General features: G+C 42.5%; 1 protein-coding gene across 1 annotated transcript in view; it reads left to right on the top strand.

Moving 5' to 3' along the window:
- MRE11 (MRE11 homolog, double strand break repair nuclease) overlaps positions 1-25,387 on the top strand; it is a 461,003-nt gene extending 435,616 nt beyond the window's left edge. The window contains exons 19-20 of the mRNA XM_040340161.1: positions 298-388; positions 22,354-25,387. Coding sequence (XP_040196095.1) covers positions 298-388; positions 22,354-22,407 — 145 coding nt within the window. The 3' untranslated portion in view covers positions 22,408-25,387. The remainder of the gene's footprint in view (positions 1-297; positions 389-22,353) is intronic.
- Positions 25,388-26,651: the final 1,264 nt, after the last annotated feature.

Here is a 26,651-nt window from a genome sequence, read left to right as displayed (position 1 = left end):
CTTATATTGTATTGTCAGAAATAACTGTTCTATGTATTGTTATATTACAATGTCAGTGTTCTAAAATCAAAGTGTATGCTGTGACAATAGAACTCCTCTAAGAAAACAGCAAGATTCTTGCATGACAGTATTTCAAGAACAAGCATTTTTGTTCTGATATTTAGCAGTCAGCTTCACTGTATAGAGAGAATCTGATAGCTATGGGAAACAAAAACTTCTTTAGAAACTGTAATGGAAGATACGCAATGTGCTATAATATAAAAAATGTGCTTTGTTCTATTGTTGTTTTATGTGCAGAGCTGTCAGCACCTCTTCCAGCTTCAGCAAGAAAAGCTCCCAGAGCCAGTCATCGCGAGATCCCTTCTTCATTGATGATGACGATGATGAGGTGAGATGCATCTCTTTGTGGCCTCATGCACACTGCTGCTCCTAAACTTAAGTTTTTGTTTTTCTGGCCCTGAACTCCCCTCTATATTCTCGTATGTGTCCATGTCCACATATAGGTTTATATCAGTTTAGTAGCAGGGGAGTTTAGAGGACTGTAGCGCTACCCCCTCAGGAGCCGCTGGTTAGATTGGGTCGGCATGTTAGATTACCTCTGTGATATGTCTAGGGATGATGATGATGAAAGCAAATGACGGAATGTCCAAACAGCAGAGTGTCGTTTTCTGTGCTTTTATTCTTGCCCAACACGACAAACAATTAACTTGAGGTAGATAGAGATAGGTTGGTGAAAGGAGAATTTGCAGATTCAGGCCTATGATTGGCAGAAACAATCCTGCTTCCAATGGGGCTCTAACCCTTCAGCCGGAATGAGTATAGTGTACCTGGACAGGCCTCTCACACCGACCTGGCAGCCAGAGTATCACTTGGAACTTTGAGAAGGAACAAGTCTCTGCCACAGACTTGGCTGAAATGAGGATATAAGTGGAACCTCTGCCACAGGCCCTTTTCTCTGTAACGTAGGTAATACAGCAAATCCTTCTCAGTACTGTAATTTGCCTGAATCTCCCTCAGGTAGTCTCTCAATTGTCACCGACTGACAGGTTGCCATCGAGCAAACTGTCAGTGTCCGGTCACCCCTATCCCCGATGGATTGTCTATGTTCTATTGGATTGCCTGCCTCCGGGCTCACCTCAGACTGACTCCCCATCGAACAGCACAACTCGCTTGGGATCTTCTTCAGAATCTTGGGGACCCAGTGGATGACTGGGGCCCTGCCACAGCTTCAGTTGCTCCGGGCCATGAGGGCCCAGAACCGAGAACTCCACGTAGCACGTGCGCCCCTGCCTGGTAGGCCATATTGCCGGGGCCCGTGATGTGCGCACACCCTGAAGGTGGGTGCCGCACCTGGAACCAGGAACAGAACCCCTAACACATGGTGTCCACTCTAGAAGTACCCTCCCCTAGCATGCCCCGCGAGGGAGAAACTCCTCTGATTGGCTGCTGGCAAGAGGCGCTTCAAAACTGAACTCCACTGCTGCCACCTGTAGCCCAGCGATGGAAAGGTATCTCTGGAACACAGAATGAACTGGCAGTACAGCCCAGCTAGAGTAGAGGCCTAATTGAACTGAATTAGCCGGATGAGAGTAAACTAACTCTCTCATCCCCCTCTAAATTTAACATAGCACCTAGACTGAAAGTACAAAGGCGCTACAAGACATTTTCTGAACACTCTAAAATCTTGTTCAGGAGAGGGCACTCTGTGAAGAAGAACAAATACTTATTTGCAAAATGTTATAACAGAAATGCTATTTTGTTAATTTTCTGAATTTTTGGTATTTTTCTATTTAGCAAAAAATGTAAAACCCAGTGGCGATTAAATAGCACAAAAAGAAAGCTCTATCTGTTAAAAAAATAAATAACATTTCACATGGGTACAATGTCTGCGCAATAGTCATTCAAAGTGTGACAGCGCTGAAAGCTGAAAATTGGCCTGGCCAGGAAGGAGGTGAAAGTGCCAGGTAATGAAGTAGTTAAAAGGGGTGACGTGTTTTTGCTATGAGCTAAAATGTGTTTTTCTGTGTTTAATGCACATATATTTGCACACAGTGTCACAGTGTGATTTCTTTTTACTGGAGTTGTATTAGGCTTAAAGCACGTCTCCAATTTTTCCATCTGTAGCGGTACATTGTATATTCCTGTTGCTCTGTAAGAAACTCAGATACATTGATACACTTTTCATAAAGTCTGTTTTACATATGCAATGCAGCCAAGTTTGTATTATAATTCACCCCACTGGAGTATACATTCTTGGTGGATTAGTCTGCACTATGTGAGTTTAATGCAGATTTTGTTTGGAACAAACAAGCTCTTTTTTTCTGCTCCAGCTTGGTAATCCAGCGTGTGCTATAATGAGAACATATGAAATTCTCTTTTATACCTAACTAATTACCAATATTTTCAAGTCATTCATCAACTCACCTCCTAGGTCCTCTTCATCAGTCATTCATGTCTGTGTTACAGTACAAATCTGCAATCAAGGTGTTTTCTTCTGCATGCTTGCTGATCCTGTGTATTGCTAAATACCATTGTATTTAATCATCACTCGTTAACAGGATTTAAACGTTTTTTTACTGGTAGAATTATAACAGGTTTGCTAAAAAAAGAGCATCTTGTATTTAACAGGCCTACATCCTTCTTTTATGACAATTTCAAATTTAATACACAGAAAGGGAGGGGAATGTGGGAAGATTAAGAGGACCAGTATATAGGGGAAGGGGAGCATTAGGGGCATAGGAGAGGAGCAGTGAAGAGGGGGGGGGGGGTTGTGAGAAGTGGTGGTGGTGCTGAAACTAAAGGGGAGGAGAGGTACAGGGGATGCTGGTGGCAGAGGTGGGGAACAAGAGAGTTGAGTGCTTAAAAAGAGGGATAGTAGAGGTTGGTGCTTAACATGAGGAGCAATACTGGGGAGAATCTGGAGGTAGAGGAGAGAGGCGCAGTACAGAGAAGAGGCTGGAGGCAAAAAAGGGAAGCAGCAAAGGCGATTGATTGAGGAAATTAGTAATACAGCAGGAACTCTGGAGATAAAGGAGAAAAACAGCACAAAGCTGAAACTGGAAAAGAAAAGGAACCATACAGGGGAAAACATGAAGTGGGGGTGAGAAGCAGTATTGGGAGAAAAGGGAGAAGAGCAATACAAGGGGGCAACTAAATGTGGAGTGGAAGAACAGTTGAGGGAAAACTGGAGGTGGCGAAGAGGAAAGAAAACTGTAGGAGAAGGAGTGGAGCAATATGAAAAGAACGCTAAAGATTGAGGAAGGAGCAGTGCAGGAGGAACTTTTTTTTGGTCAAGATCAGCTAACAGGGTGTCCCAACACTTTGGGCCAAAGAGACACATGCATTGACAGCAGAGGAGTGATTAATATTATCATTAATATTTGAATATTTCTCTTTGTGTTCCGCCACTATTTAGCGGGAAAAGATACTTCTCTCAGCTTGGTGGGTTTTTCTTGTCTCCTGTTTATGAGAGTATATAACAGATACAGTACAGCATCCTATTATTTATGTTTTCTCCCTTGGCCGGAGGTTCGTTGGAATGCTTATCCCCATTTATGTTAGAGTGCAGTACAGGAGGGACACAGAAATTCAAAAAGCAGAAAAATAAAGGGGGGGACACTAAAGGGGAAGTAGAGGACCAGAATATGCAGAACAGTGAAGAAGGAGAGAGGTAGTACAGGTAAAAACAGAGGGTGGAGGAGATGTGCACTACAGATTGGAAGCTGGAGGTGAGTAGATCAGCAGTACAGAGAGGGAGTACAGAGAGGGAGGTGGACGAGATCAGCAGTACAGAGAGAGAGGTGGAGGAGATCAGCAGTATAGAGAAGAAGCTGGAGGTGAAGGCGATCCTCTGTACAAGGGCCCAAGGTGGAGGTGGAGTAGAGGAGCAGTACAGTGGGCAAGATTGAGGTGTAGGAGAGGAGCATTGATGATGATGGAAGAGTTGGAAAGGGTGTAGTGGTAGGAATGGAAAAGTAAACTTTTGGGTAAATTGCATCAGTGAGGGAGATCCCCCAGATAGGGCTTTGCTGGGCATGTGTCCAGTACAATAATGTTTTATCAGTGATGTAGTATGCAGGCATGTCTTTCTTCTGTGGATTTAAGCCTGGGTGAGCAGCAGAGAGTGCAATGTTTGGGAGCTACATTATTTGTCATGGTTTATGTCAGAAGCTGTGGAGGAAATTTACTTTAACAGGAAACAAGGGTTTTTTGACATGGTTAACTATAATGGTGTTCTTTATAGGACAAGCAGATAAATATCTATGAAGAATATGTCTAGTATGGATGGAAGCATATGGTTTTGTTGCTTTGAATTTCCTAACGAAGCATGCTTTAATTTATGCCTCTTATTCCAGCTTGCCGTCACTTGCACACGATTATTTGTTTTCCCTCAGAGCTTTAGCAATAACTCTTATCGCTTCTGTCACTTGCTGCGCCTGTCATTGTAATGAACTGTATTTCTTTATTACAGTGCTGGATATTGGTTTAAATGAAACTGATAAGAGCCGGGAGCTTGAGAATGACCAAATAACTTTTCACCTTGCTCTGCGGTGCCCATTTAGAATAGGTCTGAGTTAGGATTTGCAGCTGTGAAGATGACTTCACTATTAATTTTCCCAGGACTGCAGCAAGCCAAGCATATCAAAAATACTCATTTAGATCATTTTCTTTATCGGTTTTCTGTAGCCAGATATGGTGATCCCATATTTGTATACTTCTTTCTCCTAAATTGTTTAAAGCAAGGCTGTCACAAGCCCGGGCAATTCATTTAGTGCTAATAAACATGATCGGTTAGGTTCAGTGACAATTTTATGCTTATTTGCATATAATAGAAAAAAAAACTCCAAATATATGTGTTTGTAAGCAGATACGGGCTACCATCATCCTTATGACAGTAGAGGATAAAGGGATGCATGGAAACAAATCCCCAAGAGAAGTCTCCAATGCAGGAGAAAGAGGCAAAAGTAATGGACTGTCTCGGTACCCTGAATATTTGAATATTGAGTAAAATATAAGAATTTTAGTGATACATAATTAATAAAGGTATCCAGATACAATATATGCAACTAAAAAAGTTGTTCAGATTATTTAACATTACACTGGTACTGTACTGAATCATACTCCATGAATTTCCTCAATGCACGGTCATTTCCTCAGTGCACGGCTACAGAACGCTTCTTCAGGAGGAATACAAAATAAAATCTGTGAATAAGGTAACAAGATTTGCAGGTTAAGCATCAATTTATAATGCCTGTATTCAATAGAAAAACAAATGATTTGGGGAAATAAGGATATTCAATCGCTTACCAGTGAAAGCCCATAGAAGATCAAGACTATACAGCAATGTCACCAATGTTTCCCTGTGGCGGACATGGGTGACCGGATAGGTGGCAGATTTGTGTCCATATATGGTTTAATATATGAGCGAGTAAATATATTGTGTAAGTAACTAACCTGTTAATCAAAAAGGTTCAATGTCTTTAACAGGAGGGAGAGAAAGAAAAAAAGGCAAGATTACTCAGGGACCAAACTGAGGTGGGGTGTACAAACCCCCCACACACATAAGTAGTCTCAAGGGTATAAATATAAGGCTGACTGGGGATCATGCAGTTCCAATCTAATCTACTATTCATTTTCCAAGGACTGCAGCAAGCCAGGCATATCAAAAATACAAATTTACTTTATAATTTACTTTATAATTAGATCATTTTCTTTACTTTATAATTAGATAATTTTCTTTATCAGTGTTCTATACCCAGTGGTGATCCCATATTTGTATACAGTACTTCTTTCTCCTAAATTGTTTAAAGCAAGGCTGTCACAAGGCCGGTCAATTATATTAAACCAATAAACATTAAACCAATTTATGAAAATTATCAATAGGAAGATGAAAGGGTCAGTCATAACCTAGGAGGAAAAATAAACCCCTGTTAAAAGATGGAATAACAATAATCTGAACGCTGGTATCCCTCCAGCACAATGATGTATGTCAGTAAATCAAGGGGGGACGGGCGTGGCCAGGCAGCAGATGTAGACGGACGTGTGTTCAGAGAGCTCCGCCGAATCTCCGTTACATTATCCTGGGAACTCATTTATTCTCCGCTGAACTTTGCTCCACGATCGCCAGAAGGTCCCCCGCCACTACCCTGAGCCTGCCTTCACTGATTTGTCCCACGATGTCGGCTCCGAGGAAGCAAAACCAGCCCCGGCCTACAGACCTCGTGGCGCAAGATGGCGCCGCGGAACAGCGTACGGCCAGAGACAGACACAGAGCAGGGGCAGAAAAACTATTCTCCAGGGTACTCACCTCGGATGCAGTCCCTTCGGTCAGCACTCCTGAACGCATGCCCCAGGATGGCTTGGAGGCGGATGACACCGTCCCGCTGGAGGATCCGGCCGGACCTACCTTCTCCTGGGACGCAGTGAGTACTCCAGAAGGGGCCCCTGATAGGCCTAAGGCCCGAACGAGTCCTAATGCGGATGCAGAGCCCACACTGAGGGACATTTTTGCGGTGGTCACCTCAAATAACCTGTCTATAACAGCGCTCTCTGCTGAGCTTAAGGGTCTTAAGACAGAGATCACATTCTTGCGACATGATAACCAGAAGCTTAGGGAGAGAACAGCAGCCATAGAGGGGCGGGTGAGCTCTATAGAAGACGACATGGCGCCCATGCAACGTGACCTAACCTACAACAGCCATCTACTAGCTCAACACTCCTCACGCTTAGAAGATTTAGAAAACAGAATGAGGAGGTCTAACGTGAGGGCGATAGGGTTCCCTGAGAAGATTGAGGGCAAGAACCCGGTGGACTTTATTGAGCAGTGGTTATGTCAGGCCTTTGGCAAAGAGGCCTTCTCCCCCATGTTTACGGTGGAACGGGCTCATAGGGTCCCCGCTAGACCTCCCGCCCCAGGGGCCCCCCCTCGGCCTTTTCTCTTCAAGCTCCTTAATTACAAGGACAGGGATGCGGTGCTGCGCCTGGCCAGAATGAACCCGGATGCACTAAAATTTGACAACACCAAAGTTTCGATGTTCCCGGATTTTTCGGCTGATCTGCAGAAACAACGAGCTAAATTTATGGATGTCAAGCGCAGGCTCCGTGACCTGGACCTGAAGTACGCAATGCTATACCCTGCCCGTCTACGGCTGGAAGTACATGGAGCCGTTCAATTCTTCGATTCCCCCTCGGCGGCTGCACAGTGGCTAGATAGGGAAGAACACTCGCTACGTGAGGCCCGCAATAGGCGACAGGCTCATATGTGAAGCTGAGTTCATTTGATCCATAATATGGATATATGTTCCACGGTACTCTCCCAAGGTGGAACACTCTGCTGCCATGTTGGCATCTTTGGATCTACTACGGTCTATTTACCGCTGTTGCACGAGAAGTATTTAAGACACTGAGGTGCGCTTCCACTGTTGCCCCCACGATGGCCCAGTATTGGCCTAGAGCAGGTTATTGCTCTGCTCGTTTGACCATGTTGGTCAGTTCTTGCTACCACAACTTTGATGAAGCTACCACCTGTCCGATAATGCCTGCATCTCTTACTCTTTATTATCATAATTTTTTTGCCCTACTGTCCTTTTTGTTTTTGTCTCTAATACCACCTCATCTCACCGAACATATCAGAAGATTTGAACTAGTACATGTCCGTCGTCGAGAGTTGTGGCCCATTGGAATTCTTTGCCCGCTATACCCTCAAGATCTACCTCCTCGAACTGCCTACTTATTGCTCCTATTATTTGGGTATTTATGCTCTGTAATGTCCTGGTTTAATTTCAGTTTTGTTTTTTTCTTATGGCTAAGGTAACTAGATTCATGTCCTGGAACGTTAGGGGATTGGGGAGCCCAGTTAAACGTTTAGCGGTGACACGTACGATTAAACGGCTCGGGGCAGACGTGGTCTGCCTGCAGGAGACTCACTTCTCCCCGACCTCTACACCACAGTTTGTGGCTCGACAGTTCTGTCACCAGTACCACGCCACCGGTTCAGTGTACTCGATAGGAGTGAGCATCCTTATTAAGCGGGATACACAGTTTTCGCCTTTGGATGTTAAGACCGACCCGGAGGGCCGTTTTGTATTTATTTTGTGCTCCCTTTATGGGACTAAGTGTATATTAGCTGGTTTGTATATTCCCCCCCCGTACTCATCTAGTATACTTAAGGTGCTAGCTGATTATGTGGCCAAATATCCAGGGGTACCTGCAATGGTCCTGGGGGACTTTAACAATTACTTAGATTACACGAAGGATAAGCTGATCTCACGTCTTACTGGGCTGGGGGGGGGGCCTACGGGCCCTACTCCCTTTGCCCGCCTTCTGATAGAGATGGGCCTCACTGACGTCTGGAGGGTGCGTAACCCGGAGGCAAAGGTATATTCATGCCAATCGGCATCGGTTGGGGGCTTGTCGAGAATTGATATGGTACTTGGTACTGATACGATGCTGCCCTTGGTCCTGTCCTCCCAATATCATCCCAGGCAAATTTCCGATCATTCCCCGATCACAGTAGACGTTAAATTGGGGGCCGTCAGGGGAAATTGTCTATGGAAGCTTAATCCCTTTTGGCTGTCTCTCATACCAGACCCTGATCCAATCCCGGCATTGTTGAAGGAGTTCTTTATTCATAATATGGACTCAGCGGGACTGGGTACGGTGTGGGAGACGGCCAAGGCATTTTTACGTGGCCAATTTATTAGGGTTATTTCCCAGATCAAAACTAAAACCAAAGAATGGGAAACGTTTGTGTTAACTGAAGCCCAAAGGCTGGAAGCCGCCTATATAGAGGATCCTAATGATTCTACTAAGAGATCCTGGTTGGCTTCCCAGTCATTGTTAGAGCAGCTCTCCCTACAACTGGCAGAAAACAAAAGGTTCTTTTTACAGCAATCACACTTTGAAGAAGGGGAGAATACAGGGCACATGCTGGCGATGCTGGCCAGGTCTCAGCAGCCCACCTCACATATATTGGCAATTCAGGACGCTAGGGGGAACACGTGTTACTCCACCCGATCTATCCTAGACACGTTTTCTAATTTTTTTCAGGATGTATATACTTCTAAAGTACAGCCTACCCAGGAGGAGCTTTCTTCCTTTCTGGATAGGTACCCCATTCCTAAGTTGTCCCCATCCGACGCGGCGCTCTTGAACGCCCCGTTGACTGAGGATGAACTGTTAGAAGCCTTGGCACATGCACAAAACGGGAAGGCACCGGGAGCGGATGGTTTGCCTGCTGAGGTTTTTAAGAGATATTCAGAACAGCTCCTACCAATGCTCCTGAAAGTCTATAACTGTGCCCTTGAAACTGGTGTGCTCCCCCCCTCTATGAGTGAAGCTATCATAGTGGTGATATTGAAACCTGGCAAGGATGCAATGTCACCGGACGCATATAGGCCGATCTCCTTATTAACATTCGATATTAAATTACTTGCAAGGGTTCTTGCTAACAGATTGTCCAAGTGCATCCAACAGGTGGTGCACAGGGATCAATCGGGATTCATCCCAACCAGGTCTACTGCCCAGAATCTGCGCAGACTGTTTCTCAATTTGCAGGTACCAGTTGACAATCCCGGAGATCGGGCCATTTTTTCGCTGGACGCAGCTAAAGCGTTTGATAGCGTTGAATGGCCCTATCTCTGGGAGGTCCTGGAGAGATTTGGGGTGGGTAGTACATTTATTAAGTGGGTTCAACTATTGTATAGCGCCCCAATGGCCAGGATGCGGGTAAATGGCGAGCTCTCCGAACCATTTCGACTTTTTCGAGGCACGCGGCAGGGGTGCCCTCTTTCACCCCTGCTGTTTGCCTTGGCCCTAGAACCTCTGGCCATACATATTAGAGCTACACGAGATATTGTAGGTTTTTGTAGAGGACCCAGGCAGGACGTAGTCTCCTTATACGCGGATGATACCCTAATATATCTTGGGGACATGGATGCCTCCCTGAGCAAGGTGATGTCCCTGATTGCTGCCTTTGGGCAGTTGTCAGGGTTTAGTATAAACTGGAATAAGTCGGTGCTTCTACCGCTTGACCCCCTGACACATCGGTTACCTGAGTGTGCTAGAGATATACAATTAGTGGAGGAATTCAAATACCTGGGCATCCAGGTTACGGCTGACCCGAACCAATATCTCCAGCTTAATTTGGCCCCACTGTTACGAAAGTTTCGGGCAAAGTGTTCAGCTTGGCTTAAGTTACCTCTTTCAGTTACAGGAAGGACTAACTTGGTCAAGATGATTTGGGCCCCGCAGCTGCTTTACATATTTCATAACGCCCCGATATGGATCCCCCATATGTGGTTTGCTCAAATAGATGCCCAATTCAGGACTCTGATATGGGGCAATAAAGTGGCTCGTATCAGTCTCTCCTCTTTACAGCTAGCCAAGGATCAGGGTGGCATGGCGGTTCCACACGCTAGATATTACTTTGTGGCCTCACAGCTTCAGCACCTTGGGGGCTGGGGTGGGGAGGACACAGAAGATCCTATTCGCTTGTTAGTGACGCCCTGTGGCTCGGAGCTGACTGCACTTTCCCATCTAGAGGCAGGACTCACGCACATTTCGAGCTCATTGCCCACTGTTAAGCTGTTGAACTCGGTATGGAAGTACACCAAGACGTTGCTACGCATAACAGGTATATGTTCATTCACACCAATATGGAACAACAAATACTTGACTGAACTCTTTAAACTTAAGGACTTTCGGTCTTGGGAGCTGGCAGGCATACGATACATTCCACAGCTGTATAGAGGAGCAATTTTTAAATCATTTACAGATCTTAGGGAGGAATTTGCACTAAATAGGTCCCAATTCTATCGTTACCTACAACTGAGGCATGCGATACAAGCTGAAACTAGGCTTTCACAACTTAGACTTTCAACTCACCCCTTAATGGCAGAGGTATTTATGAACAAGGACAGGAAGGGTATGATCTCTAATGTATATAAGATACTGCTTGGCTGCACACATGACGCCTCCTCCCTACCGTGTAGGAGGGGTTGGGAGAGGGATTTAGGTCCAATAGACGGAGAAACTTGGGAGCTGTGCCTTACTTCAGCTCCATTGGTATCTGTGTCGGCGTCTCGCAGACTTTCTCATTTGTTTATGCTCCATAGGGTGTACAGAACCCCAGTACGCTTGCATAGATGGGGGTGTCGGGACTCTCCCCTTTGTCCAAAATGTAGTGCACAAGAAGGGGATTTGCTACATATGCTGTGGAAATGTCCGAAATTGTTCCGTTATTGGAACTTTGTTGTAACCACCATTTCCCAGGCATACCAAGTGCCAATCCCGCAAGATCCGATTATATGTCTACTCGGTGCTCTGGAGATTCCATCGCTCTCGCCTAATGGCCACACTGCAATACTCCGCCTGCTATACATAGCTAGAACGGCGATTGCGAGGCTCTGGATATCTCCTAGGGTACCGACAAACAAGCAATGGACGGATGATGTTAATAGATTGCTGATCAGGGAAAAAATTACCTACCAACACAGAAATACGTCACGAAAATTTTATTCTATGTGGCAACCCTGGCTCAATGTTCCGGGACTAGGGCCCCCACAACTTATCATGGATAGATTGTTGATGGGATAATGCCTTACCGCATTGAACCTATGGAAATCCATGGTAGTTTGGGGACCACTGAGATCTGGGTTTCTGCCCCCCCCCCCCTCCCTCATTCGTTTACCCCCTCTCCCGACATCCTCCCTTCTCCGGCCTTTACCTTTTGCAGTCAGGCCTTACTGTATATGTTTTAGGTGGTAGTGTTAATTGATCTTGGGAAAAAGTGAGTGAAAAAGGTAAAAAAAAAAAGGGGGAGACAGACAAATTGGTATTTGTATCACCCAGGTCGTGCTTAGTTCCGCCCCAGAAGGGCACTGTTTATATATGTTTCGTACTTCTATGTATGTTGATGTGAAAAAATTAATACAAGATGTTTAATTGCAATTTTTGTCTTGCACGAGGGGCGGGTTGTTTTGCTGGGTGGAACTCTCCATGCATCTCTTTTGTGGGGAAATGTCTCTCTCCCTTCTGCTGGCAATGTCAAAATGTTTATACTGGTATCCAGAAATATGTATAACAGTGTATTGTGTAGTTTGTGATTTACATTGTCTATACCAATAAACATCTTTTGATTTAAAAAAAAAATCAAGGGGGGATACCCTCCATGTTTAAACTGAGCTAGTGGATGTAGTGCCTCTGCTCACCTGGATTGCTGCCTCCTTAGGTGTCCCCCCTGGGAGACCGTCCACCGCACCATCTAGCAGGCTAAGTCCACTATATATACTCCCCAACCCGGCATCTATTACCTTGCCGACTGACACCGGCATGTGAAGTCACCGGGTCATATGCCCCACAATGAGTCGGATGGTTGAATCGTTTCTTATGGTACAAGATCAGACTACATGGCCCTTAAATGGTTTTATTTTGTACCTTTTGAGATTTATATTGACTAGGAATTATTTTGGATATTTGGAACAACATTATTTACAGGTCCAAGTTGTAGCCATGGGCACCTTGTGTGCCCCTTCCTACGCATGCCTATATTTGGGCACTTGAAGATTGTTATACACTTTATCTTGACAATGTTCTTTGCTGGTACAGGTTTATAGATCTGTTTTTGATCTGGATGGGTTCTCAGGACCTCCTGGTCAAATTTATCAAGCAACTTAATACAAATGATTTTCACTTGTATTTCGCCTTTAACTTTGAACACATTTTTGGATCTCACAATCATTAAACATCCTGATGGCATGATCGCTACGGACCTTTACCGCAAACCCACAGTGGGCAACACTTCGTTGCACGCATCCAGTGCACACCTAAGACCTTTGGTACGTAGTGCAGTCCCTGAGGCTGCGCAGAAACTGCACAGAGGAAGAAGACTTCTGTTTAAAAGCTAATGCTCTTTGTGAGTGCCTTCTACTAAGAGGCTACTCCCACACGAGCTTGAGGAAGGCATTCAATTGGGCATTGGCCCTTACTAGGATATCACTTTTGTATGGCCCACCTAAGATAGCTCATCATCAGAAACTCTGTACTATTTTGGCACAACACTGGCATCTATTATATGACAATCATACTCTCAAGAAATATGTGAGGACTACCCCGGAACTAGTTTTCCAGAGGTCTACCTCTGTTAGGGATTGCCTTACAAGGAGCCACTATAGATCTGATGTGCAGACCCCCTCCTGGTCCTTATGGTACTTTTCTTTGTGGACATTGTCCACGATGCCTATGGTTCAGGGAGGGCACCACGCACAGACTGCCGAATGGACAAATGTTTACTTCTCGTACACATGCTGACTGTAGTACATTTATATGTACATTTATTGTTTTCCCAAAACCCCAAATCCCAAGGCGTTATATAAACAATTGCAATTAAATGTAGCCTACCTCTTTCCCCCTACCCGCAGCTTCCTATTAGGCAGTGAGTACATTGTTAACGTGTATTGACCGTATATGAAGTCTCAGGCAGTTAGAATTACAATCAAGCAGCCCCACAGGTTTGCTTTAGAGGAATTTCTCTGGGGAATTTCAGAAAACTTTCTTGGGTGTAATTTTGTGTTATATTTCTTTGAACTAAGTGGACCTTCACCCTAAAACGAATGTCTTAATGCCCTGACTCCACCCCCCCCCTCTTCAAATTGACTATTAATTATTTATTTTAAAAAAAATCTACTATGCTAAAAAGCAGCATTTCTGCATCTGAGCACGACTAGGGCCTGTGACCCCCCCATCTCCCTCCTGTATTCTGAACATGCACAGATGAGACCACATGCGCGGGTTTCCTTCTTACATCTGTGCATGTGCATGGATTCCTCACGCTGGTGCAAAGACTGGTAGCGCTGGAGTCCAAAAATGTTCTCATCCTTGCACACACACAGGAGATATTCTGCACTTGCCCAGGAAGGGAGTGGAGCAAATAGACAGAGGACTCAAGTTCCTCTTTAAGTAACAAATTTGGGCAAAATGTGGGGAAATCTCTATAAACAAGCCTTTCAGAATTTTTGTTGCAAAATCTGCCATTTCCTCAACACTTTTTTTCTTAGGCTTTTACATTACCACTGTTGAAATTGTGTTCAGTAATGCGTGATCAGACTTTCTAATGCTTTAATAAGAGCTTGTAAACATTTAGCCTAATTCCGAGAAAATCAGCTTCCGTTGCTGCACATTTAGGTAATTTAAAGCTTCAGTGATCCAGAGCCATGCTCTGGTGTTTTAAATCGGCAGTAAAAGTGTCAGTCTCTCAAGCTCATAGTAATTAAATTAAATTAAAAGTAAATAAAACCAGCTCTTCCTAATCTGTAGTACTGGAGATTTGTGATGGTAAAGGTATTTTTATCATTAAATATCAACCTTTTGTAGTATAATTGATATTAGGAGGATAATAAGGAGGTCCTTTTATTTGACAGAATACACTTTTACTTGCATGTACTGGAAGCATTGAAATTGGATGGACGTATTATCACAGATGGACATTTTTTACTAATTTATGTTTGTTGATGTTTTGTTCATTTGTGGTGATACTGTAAATACAAATTATTTTGTGGTTATTTTTTATATATATATATACACATACATACACACACACACACACACACACACACACACACACACTATTTAAAGTTATACACTTATTATGGGTACTATAGACAGAGTTGATTATTCAACGCCCCAGTCTGAGGTCCAGAGTGTTCGAGCGTTCTGGAGCAGGTTTGCATTCAACATTCCCTCCATTCTGACTAGTCTCCCAGTTCCTGCCGCTGAAAACATCCCCATCGCATGATGCTGCCACCACCATGCTTCCCTGTAGGGATAGCATTGGCCAGGTGATGAGTGGTGCCTGTTTTCCTCCAGACACAATGCTTACCTTTCAGGCTAACAAGTTCAATCTTTGTTTCATCAGATCAGAGAATTTTGTTTCTCATGGTCTGAGAGTCCTTCAGCTGCCTTTTGACAAACTCCAGGTGGGCTGTCGTGTGCCTTTTACCGAGGAGTGACTTTCTTCTGGTCAGTCTACCATACTGGCCTGATTGGTGGAGTGCATAGAGATGGTTGTTTTTCTATGGGTTCTCATCTCTCCACAGAGAAATGCTGGAGCTCTGTCAGAGTGACCATCGGGTTCTTGGTCACCTCCCTGACTAAGGCACTTCTCTCCCGATCACTCAGTTTGGCCGGGTGGTCCGCTCTAAGAAGAGTCCTGGTGGTTCCAAAGTCTTCCATTTATGGATGATGGAGGCCACTGTGCTCATTGGGACCTTCAGTGCTGCAGACATTTTTATTTTCCCGTAACCCAGGTCTGTGCCTCGATACAATCTGTCTCGGGGGTCTACAGACAATTCCTTGGACTTCATGGCTTGGTTTGTTCTCTGACATGCACTGGTAACTGTTGGACCCTTTATAGACAGGTGTGTGCCTTTCAAATTCATGTCCAATCAACTAAATTTACTACAGGTGGACTCCAATCAAGTTGTAGAAATATCTCAAGGATGATCAGTGGAAACAGGATGCACCTGAGCTCAATTTTGAGTGTCATGGCAAAGGCTGTGAATACTTCTGTACATGGAATTTGTTTATTTTTCAATTTGTAATACATTTTCAAACAAACTTCATTCACGATTTTGAGGAAAATAATGAATTTAATACATTTTGGAATAACGCTGTAACATAAAATGTGATGCGCTGTGAATACTTTCCGGATGCACAGTATTTATTGTGGTTATACTACATGTTGATCCTAAACATATCCCCACTGGATATGTATTCGTGTACAGTTTTTGTCTTATTAAAAAAAAAAAAGTATCATTAAAATGGAACTTGTTCCTGGACTAAACCATATATATATATATATATATATATATATATATATATATATATATATATATATATATACACACACATACAGTAGGGTCCATATATATTTGGACACAGGCACAATTTTTGTATTTACCAAAACATATTCAAGCTATAGTTATATAATGGATATGGGCTGAAAGTGCACACTCAGGTTTAATTTGAGTGTATGTACATCCAAATCGGAGGAAATGTTTAGGAATTACAGCTCCTAAGAATAGCCATACCCCTTTTTCAAGGGACCAAAAGTAATTGGACAATTGAATCTAAAGCTGTTTCATGGCCAGGTGTGGGCTACTCCTTTGTTATTTCTTCATTATGTAAGCAGGCAAAAAAGGTCTGGAGTTGATTCTAAGTGTGGTATATGCATTTGAAATCTATTGTTGTGAATCTACATCATGCGTTCAATAGAGCTGTCCATGCAAGTGAAACAAGCCATTGTAAGGCTTCAAAAACAAAATCCATCAGAGAGATAGCAGCAACATTAGGAGTGGTCAAATCAACAGTTTGGTAGAATGCACTGGCGAGCTCAGCAACATAAAAAGGTCTGGACGCCCACAGAAGACAACGGTGAAGGATGATCGCAGGATCCTCTCTATGGTAAAGAAAAACCCATTCACAACATCCAGACAAGCGGAGGGCACTCTCTAGGAGGTGGGCGTATCATTGTCAAAGTCTACAATCAAGAGAAGACTTCACAAGAACAAATACAGATGGTTCACCCCAAGGTGCAAATCATTCATAAGCCTGAAGAATATAAAAGACAGATTGGACTTTGCCATAAAACATCTAAAAAAGCCAAACCATTCTAGAAAAGCATTCATTGGATGGATGAAACTAAGATTAATCTGTACCAGAATGACAGGAAGAAAAAAAGTGTGGAGAAGGCTTGGAGCAGCTCATGATCTAAAGCACACAATGTCATCTGTGCTCACATGGTTGGAGGCAGTGTGATGGCACGGGCATGCATGGCTTCCAGTGGCACTGGGTCATTGGTGTTTATTGATGTGACAGAAGCAGCCAGATGAATTCTGCAGTGTTTACAGATATACTGTCAGCCCAGATTCAGCCAAATGCAGCAAAGTTGATTGGATGGCGCCTCACAGTACAGATGGACAATGATCCAAAACACACAGAAGTGGAATATTCTTCCCTGATCTCAACAATTTCTCTTGCTGAAGGCAAAACTAAAGGCAGAAAGACCCACAAACAAATAACCGAAGACAGCTGCGGTTAGAGCTTGACAAAGCATCAGAAAGGAGGAAACCCAGTCTTTGGTAATGTCCATGGGTTCCAGACTTCAGGCAGTCATTACCAGTAAAGGATTCTCAACAAAATATTAAAAATTAACATTTTATTTATGATTATATTCATGTGTCCAATTACATCTGAACCCCTGAAAATGGGGGGCTGTGTATAAAAATGGTTGCAGTTCCTCAAATTTGTACTTGATATTTATTTTCAACCCCTTGAATTAAAGGGGTTGTAAAGGTTAGTTTTTTATTTTCTAAATAGGTTACTTTAACCACTTAACCCCCCGGACCATATTGCTGGTCAAAGACCAGGCCACTTTTTGCGATTCGGCACTGCGTAGCTTTAACTGACAATTACGCGGTTGTGCGGCATGGCTCCCAAACAAAATTGGCGTCCTTTTTTTCCCACAAATAGAGCTTTCTTTTGGTGGTATTTGATCACCTCTGCGGTTTTTATTTTTTGCGCTATAAACAAAGATAGATACCTTTTTGTGAAGGGCAAAATAGGAGGAGCAGGGGTAACACTTGCTACTGTGTATGTCCCAAACGAGCACCAAGAAGTTTTCTTGGATAAAACAATTAAACGCTTATTAAAATTTACAGAAGGACACCTAATTATGGGAGGGGATCTGAATATCCCGTTAGACCCCAAAGAGGACACCTCATCGGGAAAATCATCTATATCTTCTGGCGTGAGAAATCGGACTACGCAAACTTTGTATAAAAATCAACTGATTGACATATGGAGGTTGATGCATAACAAAGAAAAAGACTATACGTATTATTCTGCCCCACATAAAACATACTCTCGTATAGACCTTTTCCTTATTCCACATGCCCAATTACACTTTGTACAATCAACCAAAATAGGATCTATTACCTGGTCGGATCATGCTCCGATCTTTCTGGTATACGAGTTAAAAGATTTAAGACAGACCAGAACAAATCAGTGGAGATTAAATGAAAGTTTGTTGCAAGATAACGAGGTCTTAGAAGACGTAATTGAAGAGCTGAAGTTTTATTTTAAAATTAATGACACTCCAGAGTGCGACCCCGGAATTATCTGGGAAGCACATAAGGTAGTAATTAGAGGTGTGTTAATTAAACACGGATCTAGGATCAAGAGGAAACGTACTGAAAAGTTGAACAGGCTACTGAAAGAGTTAGCTATCTTGGAGGGCAAACATAAACAAACATGGTCAAGAAATGTAGAGAATGAGTTGGTAAATAAAAGAACTGAAATTACCGATCTTCTATACTACAAAGTAACTGCGGCAATGCAGAGATGCAAAAAGTTTGAATATGAGTCAGGAGATAAATACGGGAAAAGATTGGCTAGACTTTTACGTGAACAGAAAATGAGTAATTATATTCCACATATTAATCCACCTAAGAAATCCAAGGTTACAAAACCAAAAGATATAGCGAAGGAGTTCCAAGAATATTATCATTCTCTCTATAACATACAAAGCAAGCCCCTGACTAGCGAGCAAATCGACAAGTATCTAACAGAAGCAGAAATACCAAGATTATCAGAATTAGACAGACAGAAACTAGAGGAAGCCATAACCCTGGAAGAAGTTAAAATAGCAGTAAGCACAATGAAAACGGGAAAAGCTCCCGGACCTGACGGTTTCACAGGTCAATACTACAAAACCTTATTTCCCTCAATATCAGAATATATGGTTAAACTATTTAATGCCCTAGGGACGTCGGCTAGTTTAGCCAAAGATACCTTGCTAGCGTATATATCGGTGATACCAAAAGAGGGGAAAGATCTAGCTATTTGTGGGAATTATCGACCAATCTCGCTATTAAATTTGGACGTGAAGATCCTGGCTAAGATCTTGGCAAATAGGATACAACAATATATTCCAGATTTAGTACATCTGGACCAGGTGGGATTTGTCCCTACTAGGGAAGCACGCGACAACACAATTAAGGCTATTAACCTGGTGCAGATAGCGAACACAACACAGACGCAATGTATATTTTTGAACACAGACGCAGAGAAAGCCTTTGACAGGGTGAACTGGAGTTTCATGTGGGCAGTCTTAAAACACGGAGGCTTTGGGAATAAAATAATAAAGTGGATATCCTCCATGTACTCAGGTCTAACGGCTCAGGTACGAGCTAATGGAATACTCTCGGAGCCTCTCCGGATTTCAAACGGGACGAGACAGGGATGCCCCCTGTCCCCACTCCTCTTCGCCCTGTCATTAGAGCCTTTTCTGTGTACGATACGTTTAAACTCGAATATCTCAGGTATACAAATAGGGAAGAACCATTGCAAAATTACAGCCTACGCAGATGATATGTTGTTTACCCTCGCAAATCCACTGACCTCAATCCCGGAACTAATGAAGGAATTTGAGAGATACGGAGCTCTATCGAACTTACGTATTAATCTTAATAAATCAGAAGCGATGGGAGTAAATGCCCCAAACACAATAATAACATATCTAAAACAAAAATATAAGCTTAAATGGACAGATAGAGCACTGACCTATTTAGGTATACAATTAGCAGGAAAGGTGGATAGGATCTTTGAGTTGAACTTTCCACCTTTATTGCAAAAAGTGAAGATCTTATTGGATAAATGGTATCAGGGCTTTCATAGCTGGATAGGTCGATGTAATATTATCAAGATGAACATACTCCCGAAAATTCTTTACTTATTACAAACACTTCCAATACATATACCAGTAAAGTATCTCAAACAATGTCAGAGAGTGATTTTTGAGTTTATATGGGCACATAAAAATCCCAGGATACAAAGGAAACAATTAATGAATACTAAGCAGCAGGGAGGACTTGGAGTCCCAGATATACGGAAATACTACTATGCAACACATCTGAATAGGCTAATTGATTGGAACAGACATTCTGACACGAAACTATGGGTACAAATTGAACAGGCACAATATAAAACACCCCTTGAAAGAGCACCATGGTGGTTTGCCTCGTCGCCGAAAGAAATAAACAAAAATCCGATAGTGGGCAATACAGTGAGGATTTGCGCAACAGTATTACCTATGATAGGAATTGAGCCTAGGACCTCTCCATTATACCCAGTGATAGGTAACCCCCTCTTCCCATTGGGATATGAAGACGGAGCATTTCGGCATTTAAGGACCAGAGAGTGCACACAAGTAGCGAGGTACATCCAAATGGGGAGATGGGTAACAATAGAGGAACTGATGGAAACAGGAAAGGCATTTCGTCTTAAATTCTGGAGCGCACTTCAGATGGTCCATTTCCTGAATACCTTGCCGAATCCCGAGAGCTTCGAAAGACCCCTCATGAGGTTTGAGAAAATGTGTAACGAAAAAGGAACGTTATCACATACTCTCTCAATAAGCTATGAGCTACTAGGGCAATCAGGAGCCTATCCTCCGAAGTGCGTTCAGGAATGGGAAAGAGAACTAGAAAAGACATTTAGTCCAGAACAGCGTCAATGTATATATAGGCGAGCACACGAGACATCAATCTGCGTGAGAATACAAGAGACGAATTACAAAATCTTTACGAGATGGTATAGGACACCAGAAAGACTAAATAAAATTTTCCCAGAGGTAACCAATAAATGTTGGAGGTGCCAGGAAACCAAAGGAACGATGCTACATATATTCTGGGATTGCCCTATATTGAGGAGTTTTTGGTTAGAGATTAAAAGAGCTCTTCAGCTCTGCTCAAAACATGAGATCCCGGAAGATCCAGAATTTTACCTTCTACCTTAAATTATATAGCAGAAAGAGATTACAGGGAATCAATCATACGCCACCTCTTAGACGCTGCAAAGGCATGTATAGCGAAGAAGTGGAAGTCATCAAGCCCACCAACAGTGGAGATGTGGATAGGTAGAGTTAAAGAAATAAGTAAATTAGAAGAGTTAGTCCTGACAGCACTACACCAAAAGGAAAAATATTTAAGAACGTGGTCATCCTGGAAGTCCTATACGGACGCCAGAAGAGAGGGTATGGGCGAACGATATAGAAGATCGGGAAGACCGGGAATCCTAGAGGGATAAGGGTATGGCTATATGAGAAAATACAGGACTGCAGAGAGGGGTCGGTGGATAGGAAAATCTTGATTCTTGAGATTCCTCTTTCCCCCTTTTTTCCTTATTTTTTTTCCTTTTTTAATTTTAAATTTTTTTTTATTTGGGTTTTTTTTTTTTTCTTCCTTTATCCTTCTCTGTTTGTGTTTTTTTGTTGTTCTTGTTTTTTCTGGATGCCCCTCCCGGGAATCCGGGGGGGGGGGGAAGATACGAACGAAAGAGATATATGCCTAATAGGGGACGTATAATAATAAGTAGGATGGCGATGGTCGGGCTGTACTATCCCTTTTGTATTATGTATTATGTATTGTATTGTATCATTTTGTTTTAAAATAAAAAGAAGAGATTAATCGATAAGCAAAGATAGAGGGACAATTTTGAAAAAAATGAACATTTTTTACTTTTTGCTATAATAAATATCCCCCAAAAATATATAAAAAAAATTTTCCCTCAGTTTAGGCCGATACGTATTCGTCTATATATTTTTCGTAAAAAAAAAAATTGCAATAGACGTTTATTGATTGGTTTGCGCAAAAGTTATAGCGTTTACAAAATAGGGGATAGTTTTATGGCATTTTTCTTAATATTTTTTTTTTACTAGTAATGGCGGCGATCAGCGATTTTTATCGGTACTGCGACCTTATTTCAGACACTTTTGACACATTTTTGGGACCATTGGCATTTTTATAACTGCGGCGGCTGGTCGGCAAGCAGTTAAGCTAGTGCATTGTTGGTTCACTTACCTTTTCCTTCAATTTCCCTTCTAAATGTTTTTTTTCTTTGTTTTCTTTGTCTGAATTTCTCACTTCCTGTTCCTCCTCAGTAAGGTGCTCAGTAAGCTGTTCTAAATGACTTTCCACCACTCGGATGATGGTGGAAAGCTTACTGAGAAAAAACAGGAAGTGAGAAATTCAAACAAAGAAAACAAACATTTTGAAGGGAAATGGAAGGAAAGGGTAAGTGAACCAACAATGCACTAGCTTAAAGGAATCAATTTAGAGAATAAAAGACGAACCTTTACAACCCCTTTAAAGCTGAAAGTCTGCACTTCAAATTCATTTGGATTGTTTTGTTTTACATTTTTTTCTGGTGGCATGCAGAGCCAAAAGTATGAAAATTGTGCCTGTGTGCAACTATATATGGACCTAACTGTATATTTTTTTTTTTTCGTCTTCTCCATAGGATGAAATTAATCTATTCAAGAGCTCGGCATCTTCCAGAAGAAACCGTCGATAGATCCCACCCCCCCACCCCCTGTCAACCGTAGTACTGTCTGCTTACTCATCCTTGTTAATGTTATCAGTCTAAATCTGTGGAGCATGGACTGCTACTGAAAGGGCAAGTGCCTATAATGAGACGTGATAATGGGGGTTGATGACCTGTATCGATCTCTTCTTCCTAAGGTTCAGCCATGTGTGTCAGCATGGTGTATCACTGAATCAAACTGACATGTTTGTCTGACATGATGAAGAATTTCATGGGAAAAAAATACTACTTTTACCTAGTTAATGTTTTTTTTGTTAATATACGTTTGAAGTTAAAGCTGACGGTATAGAGCCAGTAGAACTACAGGCAAAACCTTTTTGTTTTCATTTTGGATAGAAAGAAGGTTATAGCCCCTGATGGTTATTTTTGCCATCTGTGTCCTAAAGGGGAGATTTGTTTTAATTCCCTGCCCCATAGATAAAACAGGAAGTAAGTGGAAATCCCTCCAAAGTGAGGCAATCCCTGGTTGCCAGTCAGCAGAACGAGTGTCCTCACTGGAAGATATGCCCTCTATTACTGCTCTTGGGAACACCCAAAATTTGGCATTTTCTTTTTACTTTCAATTTCGATGATAACAGTAAACAGGACAAATAGAGAGGTTGAATCTCCCTGACAGGTTGAATATCTCTCCACTGTATCCAAAACGTTAGCGCTTGGAAGCCTGCCATGCTAGTTCCACCTACATCTGATATTTTTGTTTTGGTGAATTGGATTACTTGTTGGTCTCGAACAGTTCAATGACAAGACCCTCTTTGTCAGTCAGTGTTCTCTGGAACCCCAGGTTTCCTCCAAAGGTTGCCAAGTGTTCCTTGAGCAATGAGCCGTTTTACCTGTGAGATATGCAACCACTAACCCTAATTATGTTTTTAGCCATTTGTATGGGGGACATTCCTGCCACTGATCACCAATGTAAGAGGCATTCTGCTTACTGACAACCACACTAATGTACCGTTAGTTGTTGATATAGCAGGAATTGGAAGGGGTTCCTGTAGACCTGGAAGTTATTTTAATGGTTCCTCCTTAAAATGTTAAGAAATGTTGCCCTGTAACAAAGCTTTATGATGGTTTAACTGTCTGCAACTGTGTTCTGCTTACAATATTAGGCATTAATGAGGTGGAGGTGATCATAACAATAGGACAGAGTAAGGCCAACCAAAGACAAAGCGACTTTCTTTCCTTGTTGTCCCCTGTCAACACTGTCAAAATTCAGCAGGCTGGTTGATTGCATGATCAACTTGGGCACATTCAGCCTGCCCATACATGGTTAGAATCTTGGCTGTTTCCTGCAGAACTGGCTGAGATTTGAACAGTCTATGGCTAGCTTTAGGAATTCTGGTGTTTTCCTAAGATAGATAAGGTTGCATGTAATTCAGTTGACTAGCATCGGCACAAACTGGATTATCAGGTTTGGACGGTGTTGTCTTTTAAATGTTTAAGTAAGTTAACCAATTTTGATGCCTTAAGTTGCCCACTCAAGTACTGATTTTCTTATTAGGATTAAGGTGTTTTTAATAAGGTTTTTCTTATAAGCCGCCATTTTTATTATTTTGTACTCAAAACACTGTGCATCCCATAAAGTGCTAATTTGATGAATGAGAGATTTAAGAAACATAATACTGATAGGCTAAAGGAAAAGAGTGAGAACAGGGCATCCATGAGGACTTACAGTGAATCACATTTATTTCTGGCTGATGTAATAATTCGGTGCACACAAGAAATAAAGGATTAGTCCTAAGCAGAGTAGCTAAAGCTTAAAGCAGTATTAAACCCAAACGCAACACATTTATTGTATTGCAGCTTACCAGTTCTTAGATGTGGTGGCTGACTGTGTTAGTTTTCTATTTTCATCTGGTGATCCAGACAGTAAGTGTGTTGTTTTACATGATTTGCTATAACTGCTGATACAGTATTATCTGGCGTTTGGCTGCAGTTTGTTAGCACATCTAAATCTGCTAGTAGCTGACAATGCTGCTGTCCAAATGTGCCCCTATGCTCCTTCATCACTGACCAAACACTACCAAAATGCAATTAATAGCAGAAAAGCAACAGCAGACAATGTATTGCTGGTTTGGAAGTGGGAAAGCAACACTCCACTGGAGAATTTTTAAAGCAGATCTAAACACTTCTATCCTTTACAGTCCAGGAAGCTGCCATCTAACCTTGTGTTTGATCTTCAGTTCCCATGGTGCTGAATGCTTGATCAGTTATGACACCAGCCATTTGACAGTTTGGTTGAAATGCATAAGCAACTGTAACAGTGTTCATACAGGATAGGCCTTGAATTAATGTGTTCTGGGTTAAATAGATGGATTTAATTCCCCCCAAGTTGAATTATTGAGATGCTGTTGCTGTCACCAGTTAAACAATCACCCATGTGACCTGGCCCTTATAAAGTGCTGTTTTAAAGCAGATATTCACCCTCCAGGGCATGTTGCCTCCCATCCACCCTCCTCCCCTCCACTGCTGAAATCGGGCATGCTTCTTTTTTTTGTCCTGTATTTCCTTTTTTTTTTTAACAAAGCATTGGCCCGCCCCTCCATGCATGTTATCCACTTAGGTGAACAACGTGCACTTTGCACACTCTGCCTCCTGGGGTATGTACGTCATATACTGTATCCCAGGAAGAATAGTCCTTCTACAGGAAGCCACTGGGTTACTGATGGTGTTGCAAAAGAAGATGGGGCCAGAAAAGAAGCAGATCGCAGCAGGATAACACTGGATCTGCTGGATAGGTGAATAGCTGAATAGGAGTATGGAGTTTGAAGATCTGCTTTAATTACAGCTATTCTCCTACCAAGACACACTGAACTTCATGCATTGTACAGGACAAAAGCTTTGAAAATACCTCCACCTTCCATCAGTGGGGTGGTTACATGCCTGGTCGCCCACTGTCGTCTTCTCCCCGGCTACTTCCGAGTGCTGTGTTTTTGACCTCTTGATTAGCCGGGGGGAGGTAAATGAAGTCCTCCTGTACATGTACATGGGAGAAAGTCATTCCGCATTCGCAGGTCAGTTTAAATTCCAGCACACTGCCTGTGTGCCCGGATGCCACGCCACATGTTTGGGAGCATCATCGTTCCACACCAGCCAGTCAAGACCAGTACCTGGAAGAAGATGGAGAAAAGATGCCAGTGAGGGACTTCGCAGGCATCGGACCATTGGAACTAAGGTAAGTATTTTTACCTTTAGGGCTAGTATACACTTGCTTTAAAACATGGCTCTGGACAGGCTTTGTTAAAGCTCTCTGAATGCCAGCCAAAGCCCCTGTCACTTAATAAAATGGTTAGCTTACAAACCTTGTTTTTGCTTGGTGCTTCGATGAGGCTTTGGTGGAGCTTCGAAGAGGCTTTGGTGGAGATTCGATGAGGCTTTGATGAGCCTTTGGTGGGGTTTTCGTGGGGGGTTCGCGCAAGCTTTGCCATAGACTTCTATGGAGGCTCTGCAGACGCTTTGAAGCACCACTAAAGCTACATGGGGTATAATTTTTGAAGCAAAGAAAAAGCAAGGTGTAAACAGGACTGTAAGCTAAGCATTTAATTTAGTGACAGTGTTCAGAGAGCTTTAACAAAGCCTGTTTGAAGCCTTGTTATGAAGCAAGTGTAAACTAGCAGTTAATGTGTGTTGAAGCCAAACTAAGTGTAAATGAGCCCTTAGTTCTTCTTTAACACATTAGTAATATCAATTGTTGTTCTCTTTGGGAATCCAAAAGATTCAAATTTGAAGGTTCTAACTGTAATTTTGCATCTCACAATGCCTAGGTTTAGGTTAGGTGAGTATCACTGGGGGGGGGGGGGAACTCTGCTTCTCCAGGAAACCTGACTCTTTCAACCCTTCTGTCATTGTTTATTAATTACAACAAGACTGCCAACACAGCTCAATGGTAACCTTTAGACAGTAAACTATATTAATAGCCCTGCACTGCATGACCAACCAGCCTCACTAAAATGTTCAACAATATCTGAGTCTTTTGTGAGTCAGTATCTGACAATAGTAAATGGACCTTTAAAAAGTCAAAAGCTTAGCCAGAAATGCTAGCTATATCATCACACAGACTCAGAAGGGGGGGAGGGGATTGCCCCCATGACCACATTATTGAGGATTGGCAAAGCATGAGGAAATGTCCAGCAATATCTCAAATATATGAGTAGATCTATATGGCTTGTCATTGATGCAACTCGCTCAAAGGAACAGCGTTTCTTCCATTTCACTTCACC

The sequence above is a fragment of the Rana temporaria genome, chromosome 2 (genome assembly GCF_905171775.1).
Source record: "Rana temporaria chromosome 2, aRanTem1.1, whole genome shotgun sequence".
In the NCBI taxonomy this organism is placed as follows: domain Eukaryota; kingdom Metazoa; phylum Chordata; class Amphibia; order Anura; family Ranidae; genus Rana; species Rana temporaria.
The sequence above is the reverse complement of the archived record's forward strand: the minus strand, read 5'-3'. Positions and strand labels throughout refer to the sequence as shown.